Source organism: Penicillium bovifimosum (genome assembly GCF_028826915.1).
Source record: "Penicillium bovifimosum strain IBT 22155 chromosome Unknown utg000008l_segment0_segment0, whole genome shotgun sequence".
Lineage (NCBI taxonomy): Eukaryota > Fungi > Ascomycota > Eurotiomycetes > Eurotiales > Aspergillaceae > Penicillium > Penicillium bovifimosum.
Window position 1 is genome coordinate 688,901 of NW_026622717.1, and position 16,257 is coordinate 705,157.

At 51.6% G+C, this 16,257-nt stretch overlaps 9 protein-coding genes across 9 annotated transcripts; 4 read left to right on the forward strand and 5 right to left on the reverse strand.

The window, feature by feature from the left end:
* Nucleotides 1–4: 4 nt before the first annotated feature.
* Nucleotides 5–2,702, reverse strand: N7515_009945 (RNA-processing protein PTA1; the record flags this gene model as incomplete). Its single annotated transcript, XM_056670688.1, has 8 exons — nt 5–198; nt 258–328; nt 381–1,222; nt 1,275–1,623; nt 1,672–1,875; nt 1,928–2,058; nt 2,115–2,280; nt 2,365–2,702. 8 exons carry the CDS (start codon nt 2,700–2,702, stop codon nt 5–7), a joined length of 2,295 nt encoding a protein of 764 aa, XP_056517061.1.
* A 614-nt stretch (nt 2,703–3,316) lies between these two features.
* Nucleotides 3,317–3,752, forward strand: N7515_009946 (uncharacterized protein; the record flags this gene model as incomplete). The annotated part of the gene is made up of 3 exons (XM_056670689.1): nt 3,317–3,330; nt 3,395–3,519; nt 3,673–3,752. The coding sequence occupies 3 exons, from the start codon at nt 3,317–3,319 to the stop codon at nt 3,750–3,752; spliced, it is 219 nt and encodes a 72-aa protein (XP_056517062.1).
* A 511-nt stretch (nt 3,753–4,263) lies between these two features.
* Nucleotides 4,264–6,820, reverse strand: N7515_009947 (dolichyl-diphosphooligosaccharide--protein glycosyltransferase subunit STT3; the record flags this gene model as incomplete). The annotated part of the gene is made up of 6 exons (XM_056670690.1): nt 4,264–4,534; nt 4,587–5,718; nt 5,775–6,368; nt 6,452–6,532; nt 6,617–6,640; nt 6,691–6,820. 6 exons carry the CDS (start codon nt 6,818–6,820, stop codon nt 4,264–4,266), a joined length of 2,232 nt encoding a protein of 743 aa, XP_056517063.1.
* Nucleotides 6,821–6,858: 38 nt separating this feature from the next.
* N7515_009948 (uncharacterized protein) lies at nt 6,859–7,120 on the reverse strand (the record flags this gene model as incomplete). The annotated part of the gene is given in 2 exon segments (XM_056670691.1): nt 6,859–7,075; nt 7,095–7,120. The coding sequence occupies 2 exon segments, from the start codon at nt 7,118–7,120 to the stop codon at nt 6,859–6,861; spliced, it is 243 nt and encodes an 80-aa protein (XP_056517064.1).
* Nucleotides 7,121–7,149: 29 nt separating this feature from the next.
* N7515_009949 (CSN8/PSMD8/EIF3K family protein) lies at nt 7,150–7,951 on the forward strand (the record flags this gene model as incomplete). The annotated part of the gene is made up of 3 exons (XM_056670692.1): nt 7,150–7,364; nt 7,427–7,608; nt 7,680–7,951. The coding sequence occupies 3 exons, from the start codon at nt 7,150–7,152 to the stop codon at nt 7,949–7,951; spliced, it is 669 nt and encodes a 222-aa protein (XP_056517065.1).
* A 457-nt stretch (nt 7,952–8,408) lies between these two features.
* Nucleotides 8,409–8,855, reverse strand: N7515_009950 (ATP synthase subunit e; the record flags this gene model as incomplete). The annotated part of the gene is made up of 3 exons (XM_056670693.1): nt 8,409–8,476; nt 8,574–8,766; nt 8,835–8,855. 3 exons carry the CDS (start codon nt 8,853–8,855, stop codon nt 8,409–8,411), a joined length of 282 nt encoding a protein of 93 aa, XP_056517066.1.
* Nucleotides 8,856–9,127: 272 nt separating this feature from the next.
* N7515_009951 (uncharacterized protein) lies at nt 9,128–11,344 on the forward strand (the record flags this gene model as incomplete). Its single annotated transcript, XM_056670694.1, has 3 exons — nt 9,128–9,256; nt 9,314–10,159; nt 10,214–11,344. 3 exons carry the CDS (start codon nt 9,128–9,130, stop codon nt 11,342–11,344), a joined length of 2,106 nt encoding a protein of 701 aa, XP_056517067.1.
* A 617-nt stretch (nt 11,345–11,961) lies between these two features.
* On the reverse strand, nt 11,962–13,593 carry N7515_009952 (putative MFS transporter; the record flags this gene model as incomplete). Its single annotated transcript, XM_056670695.1, has 4 exons — nt 11,962–11,985; nt 12,047–12,146; nt 12,198–12,562; nt 12,613–13,593. 4 exons carry the CDS (start codon nt 13,591–13,593, stop codon nt 11,962–11,964), a joined length of 1,470 nt encoding a protein of 489 aa, XP_056517068.1.
* A 1,152-nt stretch (nt 13,594–14,745) lies between these two features.
* N7515_009953 (uncharacterized protein) lies at nt 14,746–15,876 on the forward strand (the record flags this gene model as incomplete). The annotated part of the gene is made up of 1 exon (XM_056670696.1): nt 14,746–15,876. One exon carries the CDS (start codon nt 14,746–14,748, stop codon nt 15,874–15,876), a length of 1,131 nt encoding a protein of 376 aa, XP_056517069.1.
* Between the last annotated feature and the right edge of the window lie 381 nt (nt 15,877–16,257).

Sequence of the window (16,257 nt, forward strand, 5' to 3'; positions counted from 1 at the left end):
ACTATCATTCGGCAGCGGCTGGTTGCGCCTCTGGATTTGAAGGCGCTGCCGGTGCTTCTGGCGCTGCCGATGATTCTGGTGCCGCTGATAATTCTGGTGCTGCCGATGGCTCTGGGGCGGTAGCTGGAGGAGGCAGAACGGTGCTTTGCGGGCGCCACTTGGTGAGGACTTTGGTTGCGGCAGGTCGTGATTCTTCGTCTATTCATAGCAAGTTAGACGAGCTCTTCAAGTGAGGATTGGGGTGATGGTATGCATACAAGCCCGATAGACATCTTCTACGGTGTTCAGACACATTTCCCGCGCGGGAGGTCGGAACATGATCAGGTACCTAAATGCAAGTCAGTAAGATAGAGACGGTGAGAAGGAGGGATAAGCCATACATCAAAGATTGGACACAGAGGTTCACGCGTTCCGGGTCTTTAGCCAAACCGGCCACCCGCTGCGTGATAGCCATGGTAATCTCAGGAACTTCACTGAGGAATCGAACCAACACCTTGATATCTCGAGCATCCAAGTAAGCCAGGAAGCCATCCAAAAGTCGAGTAGACCAGGTATCATAGTTGAGAGCCAAGTTTGGCTCCGCATCTTGGTCTCCATCGCGCTGATCGGCAGCACTTTTCATTCGGATTCGGTCGTTGTACCACTCTTCATTAAGCCAGATAATAGCAATGTTGAGTCGTCCTCGGAAATCTTCCAAGATGAATCGATACAGCGTCTCGCGAATGGAGTCGGCAATGGTTGTTTGCCTGCGTGCAGCGGGGTCTTCCTTGGTTGACTGATCATTTTCGAGACCAGCAGGGGCCCGCGTAGCCAACCGAGTAAGCAGAACAGACCATGCGTCTCGATCAAATGTGCTACCTGCTAACCGAGCAAATCCAAGCTTTTGTTGATTTTGGTTCTTGGCCGGTGTGGGTGACGTTTCAGCTGCACTCAACATGCCGAAGACGCGCGCCACAGCACTCCGTCCAATTTCCCCAGCCTCCTCCTCGCTCAATGGAGGGGGCTGCGGCAGGACAAAAGGGCCCAAGGAGACCAGATCTGGTTGAAGATCTGCTACCTCTGCCGCGACTGCACTAGCCTCATCCGAAACTACCGATGCTACATCCATGGGTTGATATTCTGGCTCATAGTCGTCATCCTCATCTGCAGCTGCTGCTTTTAGTTGCTGCTGCCTTTGCAAGTTTTGCTCTTTGGTGATGGTCTGATATCGGGTACGAACAGCCTATGACAACGTTAACGGAAGTCAACTCGTTCAAGTGCATGACAGTACTTACATCGGCAGCTTGCGCGAGTGTCGCATCTTGTACTTGCGACAAGAGAGGTACGACGATCTTGAGGACTAAATCGATTGGAAGCTGTTTTACGTCGAAGGAGGACAGTCCAACGTCCTCGGTCAAAGTGAACAATTTGTCGTAGCTTGCGGGTCCCGGTGCCATCGGGGGAATCTTAAGCATCGGCGGAGTCAAGGCGTTGAGGCGTGCCCGCTTAGCATTGTCAAGTCCGTCAGTGGGTTCGGCCGGCAAGCCGCGTTTCCGTGAGGCATCGTCAGCGACTTCGAGACGGGATTGCATTAGCCGCTCGATGTACATCTGCATCCGACCCAGCAGGGGGTGATTCGGGTTCCTGTACAAGTTAGATCAATCCGCAAGTTATGCAAGGACAATGATTTACTTTTTTAGAATGTTGATCACCAGAGCCCGAGCTGTACGCTCCATAGACTTGACACTAACGCGGACAGTCGGAGTGAATGGTGGGCGGACATGCTTTGCGGGATAGAACTCCAGGACCGTGTTCACGATCTTGTTTGCGATGGACTGGCGCGTTCGGATGAGAGGTGCGAGGCAATTCAGAGTCGCGTTTACGAGAAGAGCATCACTATATAGGGTTAATACCGTCTTGGCTTTGGTAGATCGACCAAGCTCCATACCTAGTCTCCTCCTGGAATACACCGAGCAATCGATCAAGGAGACCCGAAGATTCAGCTTCTAAATTCGGTATTGAGAGAAGAGCGTGATTTCGGGGAACGACGGCTAAAGACGTCTCATTCTGGTCCGGTCGCTGGAGGCAAGCGTTAGTATCATTATCTTCGTCCAGGAATTGTTAGTATAACATACCCTCGGGTCAGCAATCACTCCAGGCGTCTGAACCTGGACCACGCGCTGGATGAACTTGGCACAGCAAAGCTTTACTGGACACGGGAATGAGTCCATCCGTTTGAGAATATCATGCTTGATCGCAGTTATCGTCTCCCATGACTTGCTATCCTGCGGGGTTTTCACTCTGCAGGATCCGTTAGCATCGCATTAAGTTTGTATTCCCAGCACGCGTCAGAACCGTGGCTGCACAAGATCGGATATAACCTACACATGTCTGAAGACCAGAGGGTACAAACTAGCTGAAGTCTGTACTAAGCTCTGTAGGACTGGCGTATCTGTCTCCGGTAACTCTAGAATCTCGCGGATTGTTTGTAGGACACTCGGTGCCAGCTGCTCCTTCTGCGCTGCAGGTAGCATCGGGCTAGCAAAGGTTTCTGCTAGGAAATTCGCTCCCCATCTCCGAAGTTCCAATCTTGTGCTAGCTCCGACGATGGGAAGGATGCCGTTCACGATTTGCGGGTAGAAGGCGGCATCACCGAGGACGAGGCTGCGGGCGGCGTTTAGCTGGGCGAGCTGGTCAACAACATTGTCCATCGGCTGAGCCATTGTAGCTATCAAGAGAGGGTTGGTATTCGGTATGCGACAAACGTGTCGAGCTCGAGTTGGGAGCTTGGACGTTGGAAGGAGGGAGGTGGTTGATGGCTAAGTCGTCAGGTGAGAGGGAGTTCTTGAAGCAACGCGCGTAAGCTTGAAGGTGCGCTATGCGCGACGCGAATTCCGGTCACAAGATAACGCCAGGTCCAACAAGAATAAGTAGTTAGGCAATATGAGTGAGTGAATGACGGTTGAAAAGCGAGGTGATGGCTGTCGAGGATGCGACAAAAGCTGCGGAGCTGCGGAGTCTGAAATGCCAAAGATGGCCGACAAAGAGCCCGATGTGCGTATGCAAATTGTACCTGTGCTTATGTTTTCCGCCCCAACCACGCCATTGAACAAGTTGTGGGTATATCTGAACTTGTAGAACTAACAATTGAACTGTAATATATCTCAATATTTGAAATAATAAGCTCTACTAACGTAAAAGTACCACATCCAAACCCGCATCACGTTGTCGGGGCCTCGGACGCCAAGACTTTTCCTCCGGGACTGCCTGACAGCCTGTATGGCCTCAACTTGCAACTTTCCTGTCTCACACATCTCTGTCCACGAACACCCTCAACATGGCTACCGGAATGTATGTGTTGCTGTCATGTAACTCAGAGAAATTTTACCGTGCTAACCTCGTGCCTCTGTCACAGCTTCAACTCCACCTATTACGGCAAGGACTACCGCGCCGGTGCCGCCCTCCTGCGTGCCCGCCGCCCATACCTGTTCAAGAACGCCTTCACAGGTCTCGGCTTGTTCGCATTCACGATCGCTGTCTGTAAGTAAGCCTGCGACGCATTGCGCTTATACCCTGCTCCCATGCCTGGACCGCAGACGGTCATGCCACCAGAACTTGCCCGCCAAAAATCCCCCCGCGAGTTCGATACTCCCCAGAGACAGGAGCTTTTGCTAATACGTATAAAATTTTTAGACAGCTATACTATCAAGGCTGTAGGCCAGGAAGAATTCTCAGACGTCAAAGTCCCCGATGCCCCCGCGGACAAGAAGTAAATCACGCCCAGCGCTGTGATTGAGCATTGAGTTGCTCGGTGTGTGCCATGTACCGGCCGTAGGTGCACATTGGGGTTTTGGAGTCTTCGGGAGACCTTATTTTTTTCAGATCTGCAGGTTTAGCGAAATAACAGCATATGTGCTGCCATGTATACAAGGGTTTGGATTGAAATATGAACTGTACAATGGATCCATTTGGGCTACAGACATCTATTACGGGCATATCCTCGGCAGGCTGCCGTATAGCACTTCGGCGCACTAGACCTTAACGGCGTGAAGAAGATATCTAGGTATCTGCTCACTACTCAGCTTACTTGCGACTCATCCATGGCCTGACAGGCAGAGTGACATAACAGCGCTCCAAGAAGCAAGGCATTGATATACTGCTAGGCCGCTTGGCCTGATGTATATCGGGCAGAATTTTAACGTACAGTAAGAACGGCCTGCTATTTCGAAGGAAATCATAACAGACAAGACAACAAAACGCAAGATGAATACGGAAAAGAGACTTCTACTCGGTTCGCAGAACACGAGGGCCCTTGTGCTTGGTGGCACGCTTGCGCTTGAGCCCCTTGTCAAAGGCAACAGCGCTGCTGTGGTCACGGCCGAGGTTGTCCAGGTCCTTGACCTTATAGAGACGGACGATCCAGTTCTCGCTAGTGAAAGCCTCTTCCAGTGTGTTGAGCTGGGGGCTTTCCTTGGGGACTTTTGTGCCACGGACACGGTCCATAGCCTGACCGGGCGGGAAGAGGGACTGGAAGTTGTGATAAGACATCTTGTACCTGTTCGCGGTGTTAGCAATGATCCCAAATGAGCAAGAAGCCGGGTTCTTACATCAAGCTGTTCTTCATGGCGGGAGTGGCCTCCTCGTCAACGCGGTACTCGCCACGGGCAGTGAAGAAGTCACGCTCCTTCACCTCGTCCGGCCAGATACCCTCGGCGATACGAACCATCCAGAGGAACTTGTTCAAATCGTCACCCGAGTAGCCAAGCAGTCCGCCGAAGACGACCAGGACGTAGTCAACATCGTGCTGGCGCAGGATGGGGTAGCTGACTTCCTCGCGCGAGCTCATAGCCTTGCCAACAGTGGCAATGTGGGTGTTGTTCCAAGTGTTGTTGTCAACCAAGGTGGGACGGTCAGCCATACCACCAATCTGGTATCCATAATCCCACCACGCCATGATCTTGGCATTATCCGGGGTGTTCTGGCGGAGCCAGTAGTAGGCCTCACGGTAGTCATCGATGATGTACTGGCTTCCATCAGGTAGCTTGCTGGCCAGGACAACGGATGGAGAGGAGTATGCGTTCGAAGTAACCCAGGTGCAGTGTGCGACGAACAGAAGCAAGTAGACGATGACTGAGCCTACCACCACAGACTTGGAGAAGAACGAGTAGATACCGACAACTGGCTTCCGAGTTGACCGAAGGGACTTGTCTTCGGCGGTTGGCTTCTCCTTAGCTTCAGAGCTAGAGCTTGGGGTAGACGCAACTAGGAAACTGTCGAGGATGCTCGATAAAGCGAGGGCAGCTGCAACACACACAATGGGAGTCAGTGTGAGCATCAGACGGACCATAACGCCGGCAAAGTAGCTGGCAAGGACCGCATAAATGACCACAAACACATGCTCATCCTTGAGTTTCTGGAAGCACATGAACACGCCAGCCGGGAAGAGCCAGATAAGGAAGTTCAAGTCAAAGAAGAATGCAGGCCAGGCAGTGGGCTGGTGCTCAGAGACGGAAGCAATGATTGGAATGTGGATCTTGGCGTAGCCGGTATCCCACAGAGAGTAGAAACGACCACTCCAGGGAGCAATTACTCCAGAGACCGATAGCAGGACTAGCCCACCGAATCCGAGGCCGACGGTAAGCAGGATCATAGAAGTAAGAAGCTTCTGGAACTCCTTGCCGGGAAGGTAGGTTCGGATGAACTCTGCAAATGCCACCAATTGGATCAATCCAAAGACGCCTATTCAATGGTTAGAATGAAAAAAAAATAGTGGAATCAAAGACCAAAAGTCTTACCAAGAGCAGACATGTGATCGCTGTTTCGAATAGGCAAGAAACCAACAAAAGGAATCTGCATGCTTCCCAATGTTCCCAGGGCATACCAGGTAGTGTAGCTGATGTACACTCGGTTGCTGTATCGGCCCATGCACAGAAGAACAAAGACATGCAGAGGAATCAGGTTGGTAATGAAAACGTATCCACCCCAAGCCGAAACCATGTAGCCGTAGAATAATGCAGTCAAGGCTCCCCACATGATCGAGCCGTTCTTTACAGCCTTGATCCAGAGGTAGAATGTGAATACTAGCAAGAAGATCGCAATAGCTTCATTGTCGTAACTGCCTGCCACGGATCGCGAAATGTAGCCCGGGGTAATACCCATGAAGGCAGCAGCCAGGAGACCCGCGGAGGGGGAGGTAGACATCTCAGAGGTGAGGAGATACATTGCTAGGGCCGTCAATCCAGAGAACCCGGGGGCGAGCAGAACGCAGATGTTGCGAATGTCGACGGGGATGGTGAGAAGACGAAGAATGTGGTAAATGACGCCGCTGGTGACCATCAAGCCAGGGTATAATGTGCCACCTGTAACACGACCCAGAGGATGCCATGTTCCTAAATAACGACCAATTTCATCAGTTGCATGCACTTGATCTAGATATTGGGCGGGTGCGAGACCGCGGATAAGGGGGCCGTACGGTCATCAAACCAATCCCAGAAGCTATAGAAGCCATTTTCGATCAAGTATTTCGTTGCACGGAAGTTAAACCACGGGTCGACTAGAGTGAAGAGGTATCAATATTGCGTTCATAAGCTCGGGGTAAGGTGACTGCTGCGTCTAGTACGACGCAGGGGTTTCATACATTCGTGGATGATACTCTCGAATCCTAGAAGAAAATTAGTACCATGATCATCAGAAATCTCAGTTGAAACATACTAATAACACTGAACAGTCTGCTAGAGACCGCGGCGGCTGCAATGGTACAGAGAATGATAACCCGCAATAGACCGCGCGTACTCCGGCCGGAGCTGCCTTTCAACATAACATTGAGGGAAGACGGGGCCATGATGGCCTTGTAAAAGGAGCAAAGTCCAAAACCAGGAATCAAAATAGAAACATCAAATCAACGAATGACTTGGGCTGGAATGCCAATGGTGAGGGCCGTAAAGAGAGGTGGGAAGAGCGAAAGCTGCGCAAGGTGGTCACTTCTGAAGGTCTTGGCACCGGCGAGAGGGCGCCACCTCCGATTGCTCCCCGCAATACAACGAAGTCACCACTCCGTGTTTGCTGGAGCCATCCTCGATCACACGTTGCGAAATATCTATCCGTATCGAATACACCTGCATCTGACAAAGAATCGAGTCATTTTTACCTTGTCTACTACTTATATCTCCTATGGAGCTGCCTCCGCTTACCATGGAGCAGCTCTCGCAGCTAGTGGCCTCCAATGCTCCACCATCACAACTCTTCGCAGCCTTATCGCGGTATGAGCAAGAAGCATGTCTCATGTGGGCACGCAGTGGTAATCCTGAGGCAGGCAGAGGTGATCCTGCGCTCTTGGGCCTGTTCTATTCAAGCTTCTTTTTCGTCCACCTTCTTACCGACCAAGTGTTAGTCGTCTGGTGAGAGTGTTATCAATGGTAGCTACGCTGCTGACGAAGCTTGGTGACAGATCCGAAGCCCGCGCGTTGACGAAACGAATGCCAGAACCCCTGCTCCACCACGATCCTTCACTACAGAATTGCCTGGCTTTACTTCGAGCGGTATGGCAGGCTCAGCATGGCCAGGTTTATGAGATCCTCCGAGCGCTACCATGGCCAGAAGCTTTGCAGCCACTGGTCAAGAGATTTGAGAGTGCGTTTGCCATTTCAATGCTGCTTCTTTGTTCTGGTGAAGCTTACATCAGGCAATTGCCTTATCCTTAGGTTTCTTCCAAGATAAAACCTTGATCGCAGTGAGCACGTCTTATGAAGCTATACGGCTAGCTACAGCAGCGAACTATCTTGGCCTCGACCCACAGCTTGCCGAACGAGATGACCCGAATACAATCTCAAACTTTACGAAGTTTGGATGGATATGGGACCAGGAAACAAAGTTGCTGCATCCCAAGCCGATCGTCGCAACACCACCCACGGGCAATCAATCATCCAATGGCATTCGCGAAGCAATGGCAATGCTCGGGACTCGTGCCAGTTGAAGCTACATGAAAGCTCGAGTATACGTGCCAGGAAATACATCCGATCTTCTGTCTGTGTACGATTTACTGTGTACGTGACTAACGCCTCCGTTTGTCTCACGGATGCGAAGCAGAAGAGGGAGAGCCAGAACAGGTTTGATCTGGTACATACGAGGACCATTGGGTAACGCCGGAATGCATAACACGATCTTTTGCTCTTGGTAGTGGTCCAACTGTAGTTTACAGGCGCACGACCGCCCAGGGTATGTACAGGACCTAGATAAAACGTCTAAAAATGAGAAACAGAAATCATTCCATCTTGCGCTCGCAATGCCACAGCTCGGGAGCATATTAAACCCAAACAATCGTACAAAAAATAGACCGGAGTCGAGCAGATCACGTCTAGTACCCTGGGGGAGGTGCATTTCCCGCAAAGAGATCATTGCGTATCATTCCTCCTCTATACCATCCATCACATTTACTCTCCAGCCTTGGCCTTCAAGAATGCCTCCAGGTCGAACTTGGGGTCCTCCCAATTCGTGATGACTAGAGGGTGGGTTAGCACTCGGGTTCTAGGGATATGCGGCAGCTTCGGATGGTGCTGCATTCATCCGAATCGTATTATCGTAGGGAATAAACGTACGTCCGCTGGATTGTGTCTTGGTCTCCTGCTGGGGCTGAGTCTTCTTCTTGTATTCGGCCTTGGCCTGCTCGATCAGGCGCTCCTTGCGGGCATACTCCTGCTCAATCTCTGCGCGCTTGGAAACCGAGTTGAGGGAGGATTGGTGGTAGACACCGTAGACGAGACCGGCTACGAGAGCCGAGTAACGGAGGACCTGTTGGTTCGAAGACGTGGTCAGGAGCCGTCGGGGGAATGGGGAGGTGACCCTTAGCCGATACTCACATTGACACCCTGGCTGGCCATTTCTGCAAGTTTTCCGGAAGGTGAGAGGTGAATGAGGGAATAAACTGCGTAAGAAGGAAAGTCGGTTCAACAGGTGTCAACCGTCAATGGCAATGAATCTCCAGGTTGGTCAATGGCGAGGTTCAGTTCTTGTTCTGCGCGCGCGAGTTTTTCCGGGCCGCTCCAGAGTTCCCGACTTCAGGGCGGAGGCTGAGTCATCACTGTCATCAAAGCGCGCAGCATTACACTTAGACGCCGACGCATCTGGTCTAATCTTTCCTTGGTTTTACAAGATGTCGACGATTCAGCAGCGGAAAGATGAGATTCTTGCCAAACGAGCTAAGCTTGCCGAGCTGAAAAAGCAGCGGGAGCTCCGCCAGAAGGAGTTCACCTCCCGGAGCAGCATCGGGGATGCTTCAGAGGTACACGCGACATGACAATGAATTTTGAAGCTTATCTAGGTCTAACAATGTTGCCAGGTTGTCTCCCCAGTACCGAGCCGCGCGGACAGCCGACACGATCTCGACGACTTGATCTCTCGTCTGGTCGACCGCCCAGGGTCGGCATCCCTCAGCCACGGTGGTGTCGAGAGCCAGTCGCGGCGAGGAAGCCGACCAACCTCAGTATTGAGCGCCAGTCAATTGAGTGGAGATAATGCCGACACATATCCAGCTTCATCGCGACCACAGTCTCAGTCCATCGCGGTCCAGACCACAGATGAGCCTTACACTCCATACGCAGCAGAAGCCCCGCACCCCCCTGAAGTTGGATCTGAAGCTAGACCGGTATCTAAACCTGAAGTTGTCACCTACAGCAAGGGTGTGCAAACCGATGGGCTAGACTTGCAGCCCGAGACTCCTGACGAGTCTGTCGCTTCGGACAATGAGGAGGCACCTGGTACCACTCGTTCGAGCAAGCGTCTCAGTCGACGAGACCGGGAGCGCGACGAGGAAATCCGACAGAAGCTCCGCAAAGAAATTGAGGAGGAGCTGCAAGCTACTAATCAAAATGCCAATAATGATAACTCCGCCGCGCAACCCGCAAAACTGCGGTACCCTCTACGCATGCTCGATGACGATGAGCTGCAGGCAGTCACGTCGTCTGACGATTTCCTAGACTTCGTGGAGCGTTCTTCGAAGGTCATTGAGCGAGCTCTAGATGAGGACTACGATGTGCTGGCAGACTATGAGCTTGGTGGTACGGAAAATTTGCAAGAAGATGAGGAGACAGGCAAGAAGAGGCGAGGAATGCATGAAGTGTGCCATTTCTGGGACGAACGATGGAGCAAGAATCGTATCATCAGTGATCTTGGCTTCTCTCCCAAGGTCAGTGCTATGGCTTTTTCCAATATTATGTGCTTATGCTGACTTCGACCATAGTTCCCTGAACTATTGCTTGCATCATACACCAAGAATACCTCCGCGCCACACGAACCTGACGGCCTTGTCCAGATCTGGAACCAGCACTTACAATCTCGTCCGGAATACGTGTTCCATTCCACATCCGATATCCTTACCGCGAAATTCTCTCCCTACCACCCAAACCTTGTTGTCGGAGGATCCTACTCAGGACAGGTGCTTGTGTGGGACACACGTTCTTCTCGCGCCGGCGGAGGCTCTCCTGTACAAAAGACTCCCCTGTCCGGGGGCGGTCATGCTCACCCCGTCTACAGTATCTCCATCGTCGGCACACAGAATGCACACAATATCATGACCGCCTCCACGGACGGTGTGGTCTGCGGCTGGACGATGGATATGCTTTCTTATCCACAGGATCGTGTGGAGCTTACCACACCTCCCCCATCCAAGACAGAGGACCTTGCGCCCACCACCATGTCATTCCCTCACACCGACCCTACATTCTTCATCGTCGGCACCGAAGAAGGTGTCATTTATCCCTGCCACCGATATGACCGGGCCGGAGCGAAGTCTGGCACAGACCACCGCCTAGCCTACAAGGGACATACGGCACCAATCATGTCAACCGCTTTCCACCCTGGCCGTGGGCCTGTGGACCTCGGAGACCTCATGCTGAGCTCGAGTCTGGACTGGAGCGTTAAGCTCTGGCGTGTGCGACCCCCCGCGACGACCGCCTCTGCCACATCCGGGTTGGCCCAATCCCAAGTTGTTTCCCCTATACTGGACATAACCCGCGACGATGTTGTTTACGATGCGCGCTGGCACCCTACTCGACCTGGTGTATTCTCCCTGGTCGACGGTGCCGGCAACGTCGAAGTCTGGGACCTTGCTACAGATACCGAGGTGCCGGTGGCACGTGAAGTTGTCGATAATACCCACGGCAACATCATGTCTCGCAGCCTCAATAAGGTTGCGTGGGATGAGCGTGAAGGACGCCGCTTGGCAACTGGTGGCCTCAACGGTGTCGTTACTGTCTTTGAAGTTGGCAAGGGTCTCTGTGGGCTTCCCGAGGAAGTGCCAGCGGACGAGTGGACAGGCATGAAGCGGCTTGTTGGGAAGTTGGAACAGAAGGACAAGGATCGGGTGGCTTGAGCTTATCACTTCAAGGCCGAGCTCATCTTCTCCAGTGGTTGTTGTGATGTATGTTTCTTCAGCGGGCCGACTCTCCCTGTCTGCCTTTTTTCCTGCAAGGTTTTCCGTGCTGCTTGCCATATACCCCTTTCCATTCGGTCACATAATTCTTGCATGTGTATGTATCTCATCGCTATTGTAATGGATAGATACCATGTCCCTTGATCATTGCCCTATCTTCATTGACTGAATTCCAGTCAAGGCACCACATAACTCGGTGGTACAAGAACACCAATAATGAAGAGATGCGAGTAGGCCAAGGGCGAGACCTAGAACATCTCGTTGCCAAGGAGCTTTCTACGGCAATGCTCATAATCATCTGACTTCCATAGTCTTGAAGATACCAGGAACAGAAACCCATGCAGTGCTTCAGCGGAATATCCTCCACTGCCTATCCCTTCAACATAACCCGGCCAGAATAGCCCTCCTCTTATTCTATGTTCGTATCTTACGTTAGTCTGTCATGAATCACATTGTAACTATCGTCCTCAAAGATGTTGAAGGTCTATCATACGACTTTCAAAGGGGTATCTAGGTATGCAAGGAACATATTGACGAGGTTTCGTAATCCCGCTTGGTCAATAAGTGTATCTGAAGCCGGACTTTCAAACCCCATTCGTTAGCAATATGCTCACCCGACAGATGAAAGGTGAAAGAGCTTACCACGCCCTCAAGCATTTTGAAACCCCGCTGTTGTCGTTGATTGGCCATATAGAAGTAAATCGTGAACACGCCCACTATCGCAATGAGAAGTATGTGTGAACTGACACACTGTTAGGAACGAATCCGACATTCATTGACTTTTGAGACCTACCCAATTGACACCCAGACTGCAGTCTGATAGTGCGGAGCCTCCTGTTGCCGGACAATGAAGCTACCCGCCACGCCGCCGAGCCCGTTACAAGCAGTCACAGCAGCGGCAGTGGCGACTCGCTTCCACTGCCCGACGATATTGTTGGCTTGGAAAGCGTTGAGGGCCGCCCAATTCGAGATATAAGCACCTGTCGCCAGGAAGGTCCCAATATAACGCACTGCGACCTGGGTAGACACAGGAAGACCGAACATCAGGAACCCGGCTATGAGGACGAGGGCGTTGAATATGATCAGAGGTCCACGAACGCGGTAAAAATCTCCAATAAGTGATGTGAGCAGGACTGGGATGACGGCATAGTAATAGGGCTAGTATGGATGTCAGCAACCGGGGCTCACTATGATCTAGATCAGCTTACAGGTGTGGAGAGTAGGATAGATTTGTTCGAGCTGAAACCCATCCCAGACTGTAGGATGATCGGGAGGAAGTACGAGAGAGCAGTCGATATGAGGTTGAGCAGAAAGAACATGCACGCAAAGCCATATATCTTTGGATCTTTGAAGTTAGCAAGAAGCGTGCCCCACGAGAACGGCTCGGGGATAACGTCGGCTCGATCATCTTGGATTCGGCGAGTTGCGACCCGAGCTTCTCGGTCTGAGAGGAAGAAAAAGCTGCGCTGGGAGTTCTCAGGGAAATCGACCATCCACCAGTAGGTGGCGATACCCAGGACACAAGTAATAAGACCCTGGACAACAAACATCCAGCGCCAACCCGCCAGACCAGCCTTGCCGTTCAAATGATTGAGACCATAATTGACAAGATTGCCCGTCGCCAAAATAACAACTTCTCCAGACTGCAAAAATGCAAACCGGAGCTGCTGCTCACGTCGCGGGTACCAGGCGCTCACCAGGTATGTCAGACCAGGGTAGATCCCGGACATGGAAATACCAAGCAGTACGCGCAGGATAATCATCTGCTTCCATGTGTGAACGAACGCAGTGCACAATGTCAGCAGTCCAAAAATGAATGTAATCATCGAAAACCAAATGCGCGGACCAATCAGTCGAACTGCCACCGTACACGGCAGTTGGAAAACCACACTGGCAATCGTGAAAATGAAGATGGAGACGGAGTACCGGTTCCCCTGGTTCAATTGGAGATCATTGAGCATGGTCGTCACCGAGGCAGAGGACAAGATGCCCGAGTCCAGCAGATTCAGGCTGCATAAGAGCCCGCCGATGCTACACAGTCGGAGATCGACTTTCCATCGTACCCGCTTCTCGAGAGCGGCCCACTCATCCCCGCGATCTAGGTCATCCCCCAGATTGTCTGAGGTGGTTTGAACGAATTCATTGGTTTTTTGGGTCATCGGCTCCACGGAATGCAGTTCATGGGCCATGGTCTTCGTGGTGGCCAAAGTCTGACTCGTTTCTGAGTCGAACCGTGTGCGTTATTAGGCCGATCCCGATGTGCCGCGAAAGATGTGTCACAGGGTTATCATGTTATGTTGGAGACAAACTGTTTTCTCACCTCATTTTTCAGTTTTCGTCGGCATGCCAGGTGAAGAACGTGATAGAAGCCGGTCGGCGCGTGCTTACTGCATAGCGCGCATATCGGACCTCGGAGGATCATCAATCCAGAATTCCAGATCGGCTCGGGATTTGTGGAGAAACGATCGAGAGTCTGGACTTGGGTGGTTAACTGGATTACTGGATTGCAATTAATTGTTTGATGTTCTTTCTTAAACTGCAGAGACACGACCAAATTCTCTGGCAGTCTTGTATAGCATAGTGCCCCGGTAGTCAAAGCGAAAGATATCGAAAACAGGCGGCTAACTTCCTTGTCAGTCTTGTTGTCCCCCAACAGATTCAATAAACCCCTGAGGTATGGCTTTCTGTCGCATCTTGAAAGCAAGAAGATAGTAGTATATCCCTTTCATCTGGTTCGCCTATCTATGCATATGGGATTTGTCTCATTTGTTCCGTATGTATCTTTCCTTTTCCTTTAGACGATAACAAAGCTATGAAGATTGTAATTCGGTCGGGGGCTGGTTCTACTCCGAAGATTGTCTCGGACTGTCAGTCTGGACCTGTGATATGGGATGTCGGCTTGCAACGAATATACCCAGCTCAGTTCATCGTAAACAACCTCTAGGCTCTGGGAATGTTCATTGTACGGAGTATTTATCCACGTGCGGAACGAGATCCGCAAGGGCCAATGAAAAATAGAAAAAATCGGATTAGAGTCTCTGCCGTCAGCGCAAGGATCTAAAATAGAAAAAGATAAACAAATCCAGGATTACAGTGATAGAAACCAAGAAACAAAGTTAAGATCTAAAGAAACGAGCATGTAACCTTAAAAAGGTACCGAACGGCTACAATGAGATTGAGCCCGTTGACCCGCGGAACCAAGGTAAGCTTTCAGGTCCGGTGACTGCTCTGTTTGCCCCACGTTCGGTCGAATGGAGCGAAGCTTCTTAACATCTTTCCTTTGCTCCCCCGGAATTTCTCCTCATTTCTCTCTCCGCATTCTCTACACCACTTGAAGCATCATGGTCGAACTCATCAACCCGCCCGAGACTCGCGAACTACTACCGCCCCTCCTTGCATGTCTTCCGCTAGCTTTTGTCTCGCCACGTCCTCCTCCAGCCCTGCTACCGCTTCTCTCCCCTATTCTTCGCCAACGAGTCGGCGTCCTCAGTTCGCTTTCCACATCCTCTACTGAATCATGGTTACAATTATTGTGCTGGGATGCTGGGAAAGCGGAGCGTCTGCAGAGTGTCATTGATGGTGCGACCTTCGAGCCACACCCTGTATCAGGTGAAATAGAGCTCCCAGACGAGCTCCCAGTGACGTATAAGCGGGTTGACAACGAGACACTCAAAGCGCAAGTTCCACTTTTGGAATATAGCTTGACGGTGGTCTATTTGTGGTGCCCGACAGACGAGGAGGGAGGTGGCCGTGGTTGGCGAGTTGCAGAGCTTTTGCCGCGCCAAGGTCCTGCCGATGAAGATAGTACCTGGGCCTCTTCTATTGGAGAAGCAAACGTGCAGGCAAGCGACAGGCTCACGGCTGATGTATTGAGGCATGACCAGGAGGAGAAACCCCAGGACAAAGAGATGGCCGACGACAACGACGACGACGACGATTATTGGGCCCAGTACGACTCTACACCCGGAGCCAAAACCCCCGCACCGCGTGCTGCTTCGACGAAGGGACCGTCCGGCCTCTCTGAGCAGTCCTATTTTTCACAGTACGGCGACGTACAGCCGGCCATGGATAATCACGATCCCGAAGAGGAACAACCGGAAGTTGGGCCGTCATCGCTCAACGGAGATATGCTGGCCAATCTTCTGCGACGACAGGTGGACGGTGGTCTCAATTCTGAGGAGGTGCCTCGTACCAACGGATATTCCCCAGAGAATGTTCCTAGTGACGAGGCTGCACGGGCTTTGAATCACCCGCGACCGGCCTCTGCATCTTCCGGCAGCTCTGACGCGATCGCTAAATTGGAGAAAGAGGCAGAGAGCCAGTCCACGTACGAGGTTGGTGTGAAACAACACATCGGTTCCAGCATCAAGGGATTGTTCCGTCTGGCAAAGGCAACTGGAATGCCACGCGCAGAGTTCCAGGCTTTGGTTTCAACCGAATTGGAGCTTCTGGATGTTTCGGACGATGCGTAATACCATCTACTTGAGTGATACCCATGGATCATTGTTTGAGATGTCCGGTTTCGAATTTTTTGCGTGGCGAATCCGTTTTGCATATATGCGGCACTATTGGGAGTGAAGGAGGTTTAGCATTTGCATTATGTTCTCTAGGTTGTGGACTGGTATATCAATAAAATCATTACACAACGCCGCATTCCCTACTGGAGAACGTACAGCATACTTCGTTATGTTGAGGCTGTGAAAGAAACATCCAACCAGTGAGAGGCCATTCTCGCACAGGATCCCCGATAAGGTATAGCGCAAATGCAGTCAGCTTGGCAATCCGGCAACCTTCAGTGAGCAACCCACAGGGCTGAGTTGGGTCTTAAGTTAGTTACTTACTGCGTATTCCTC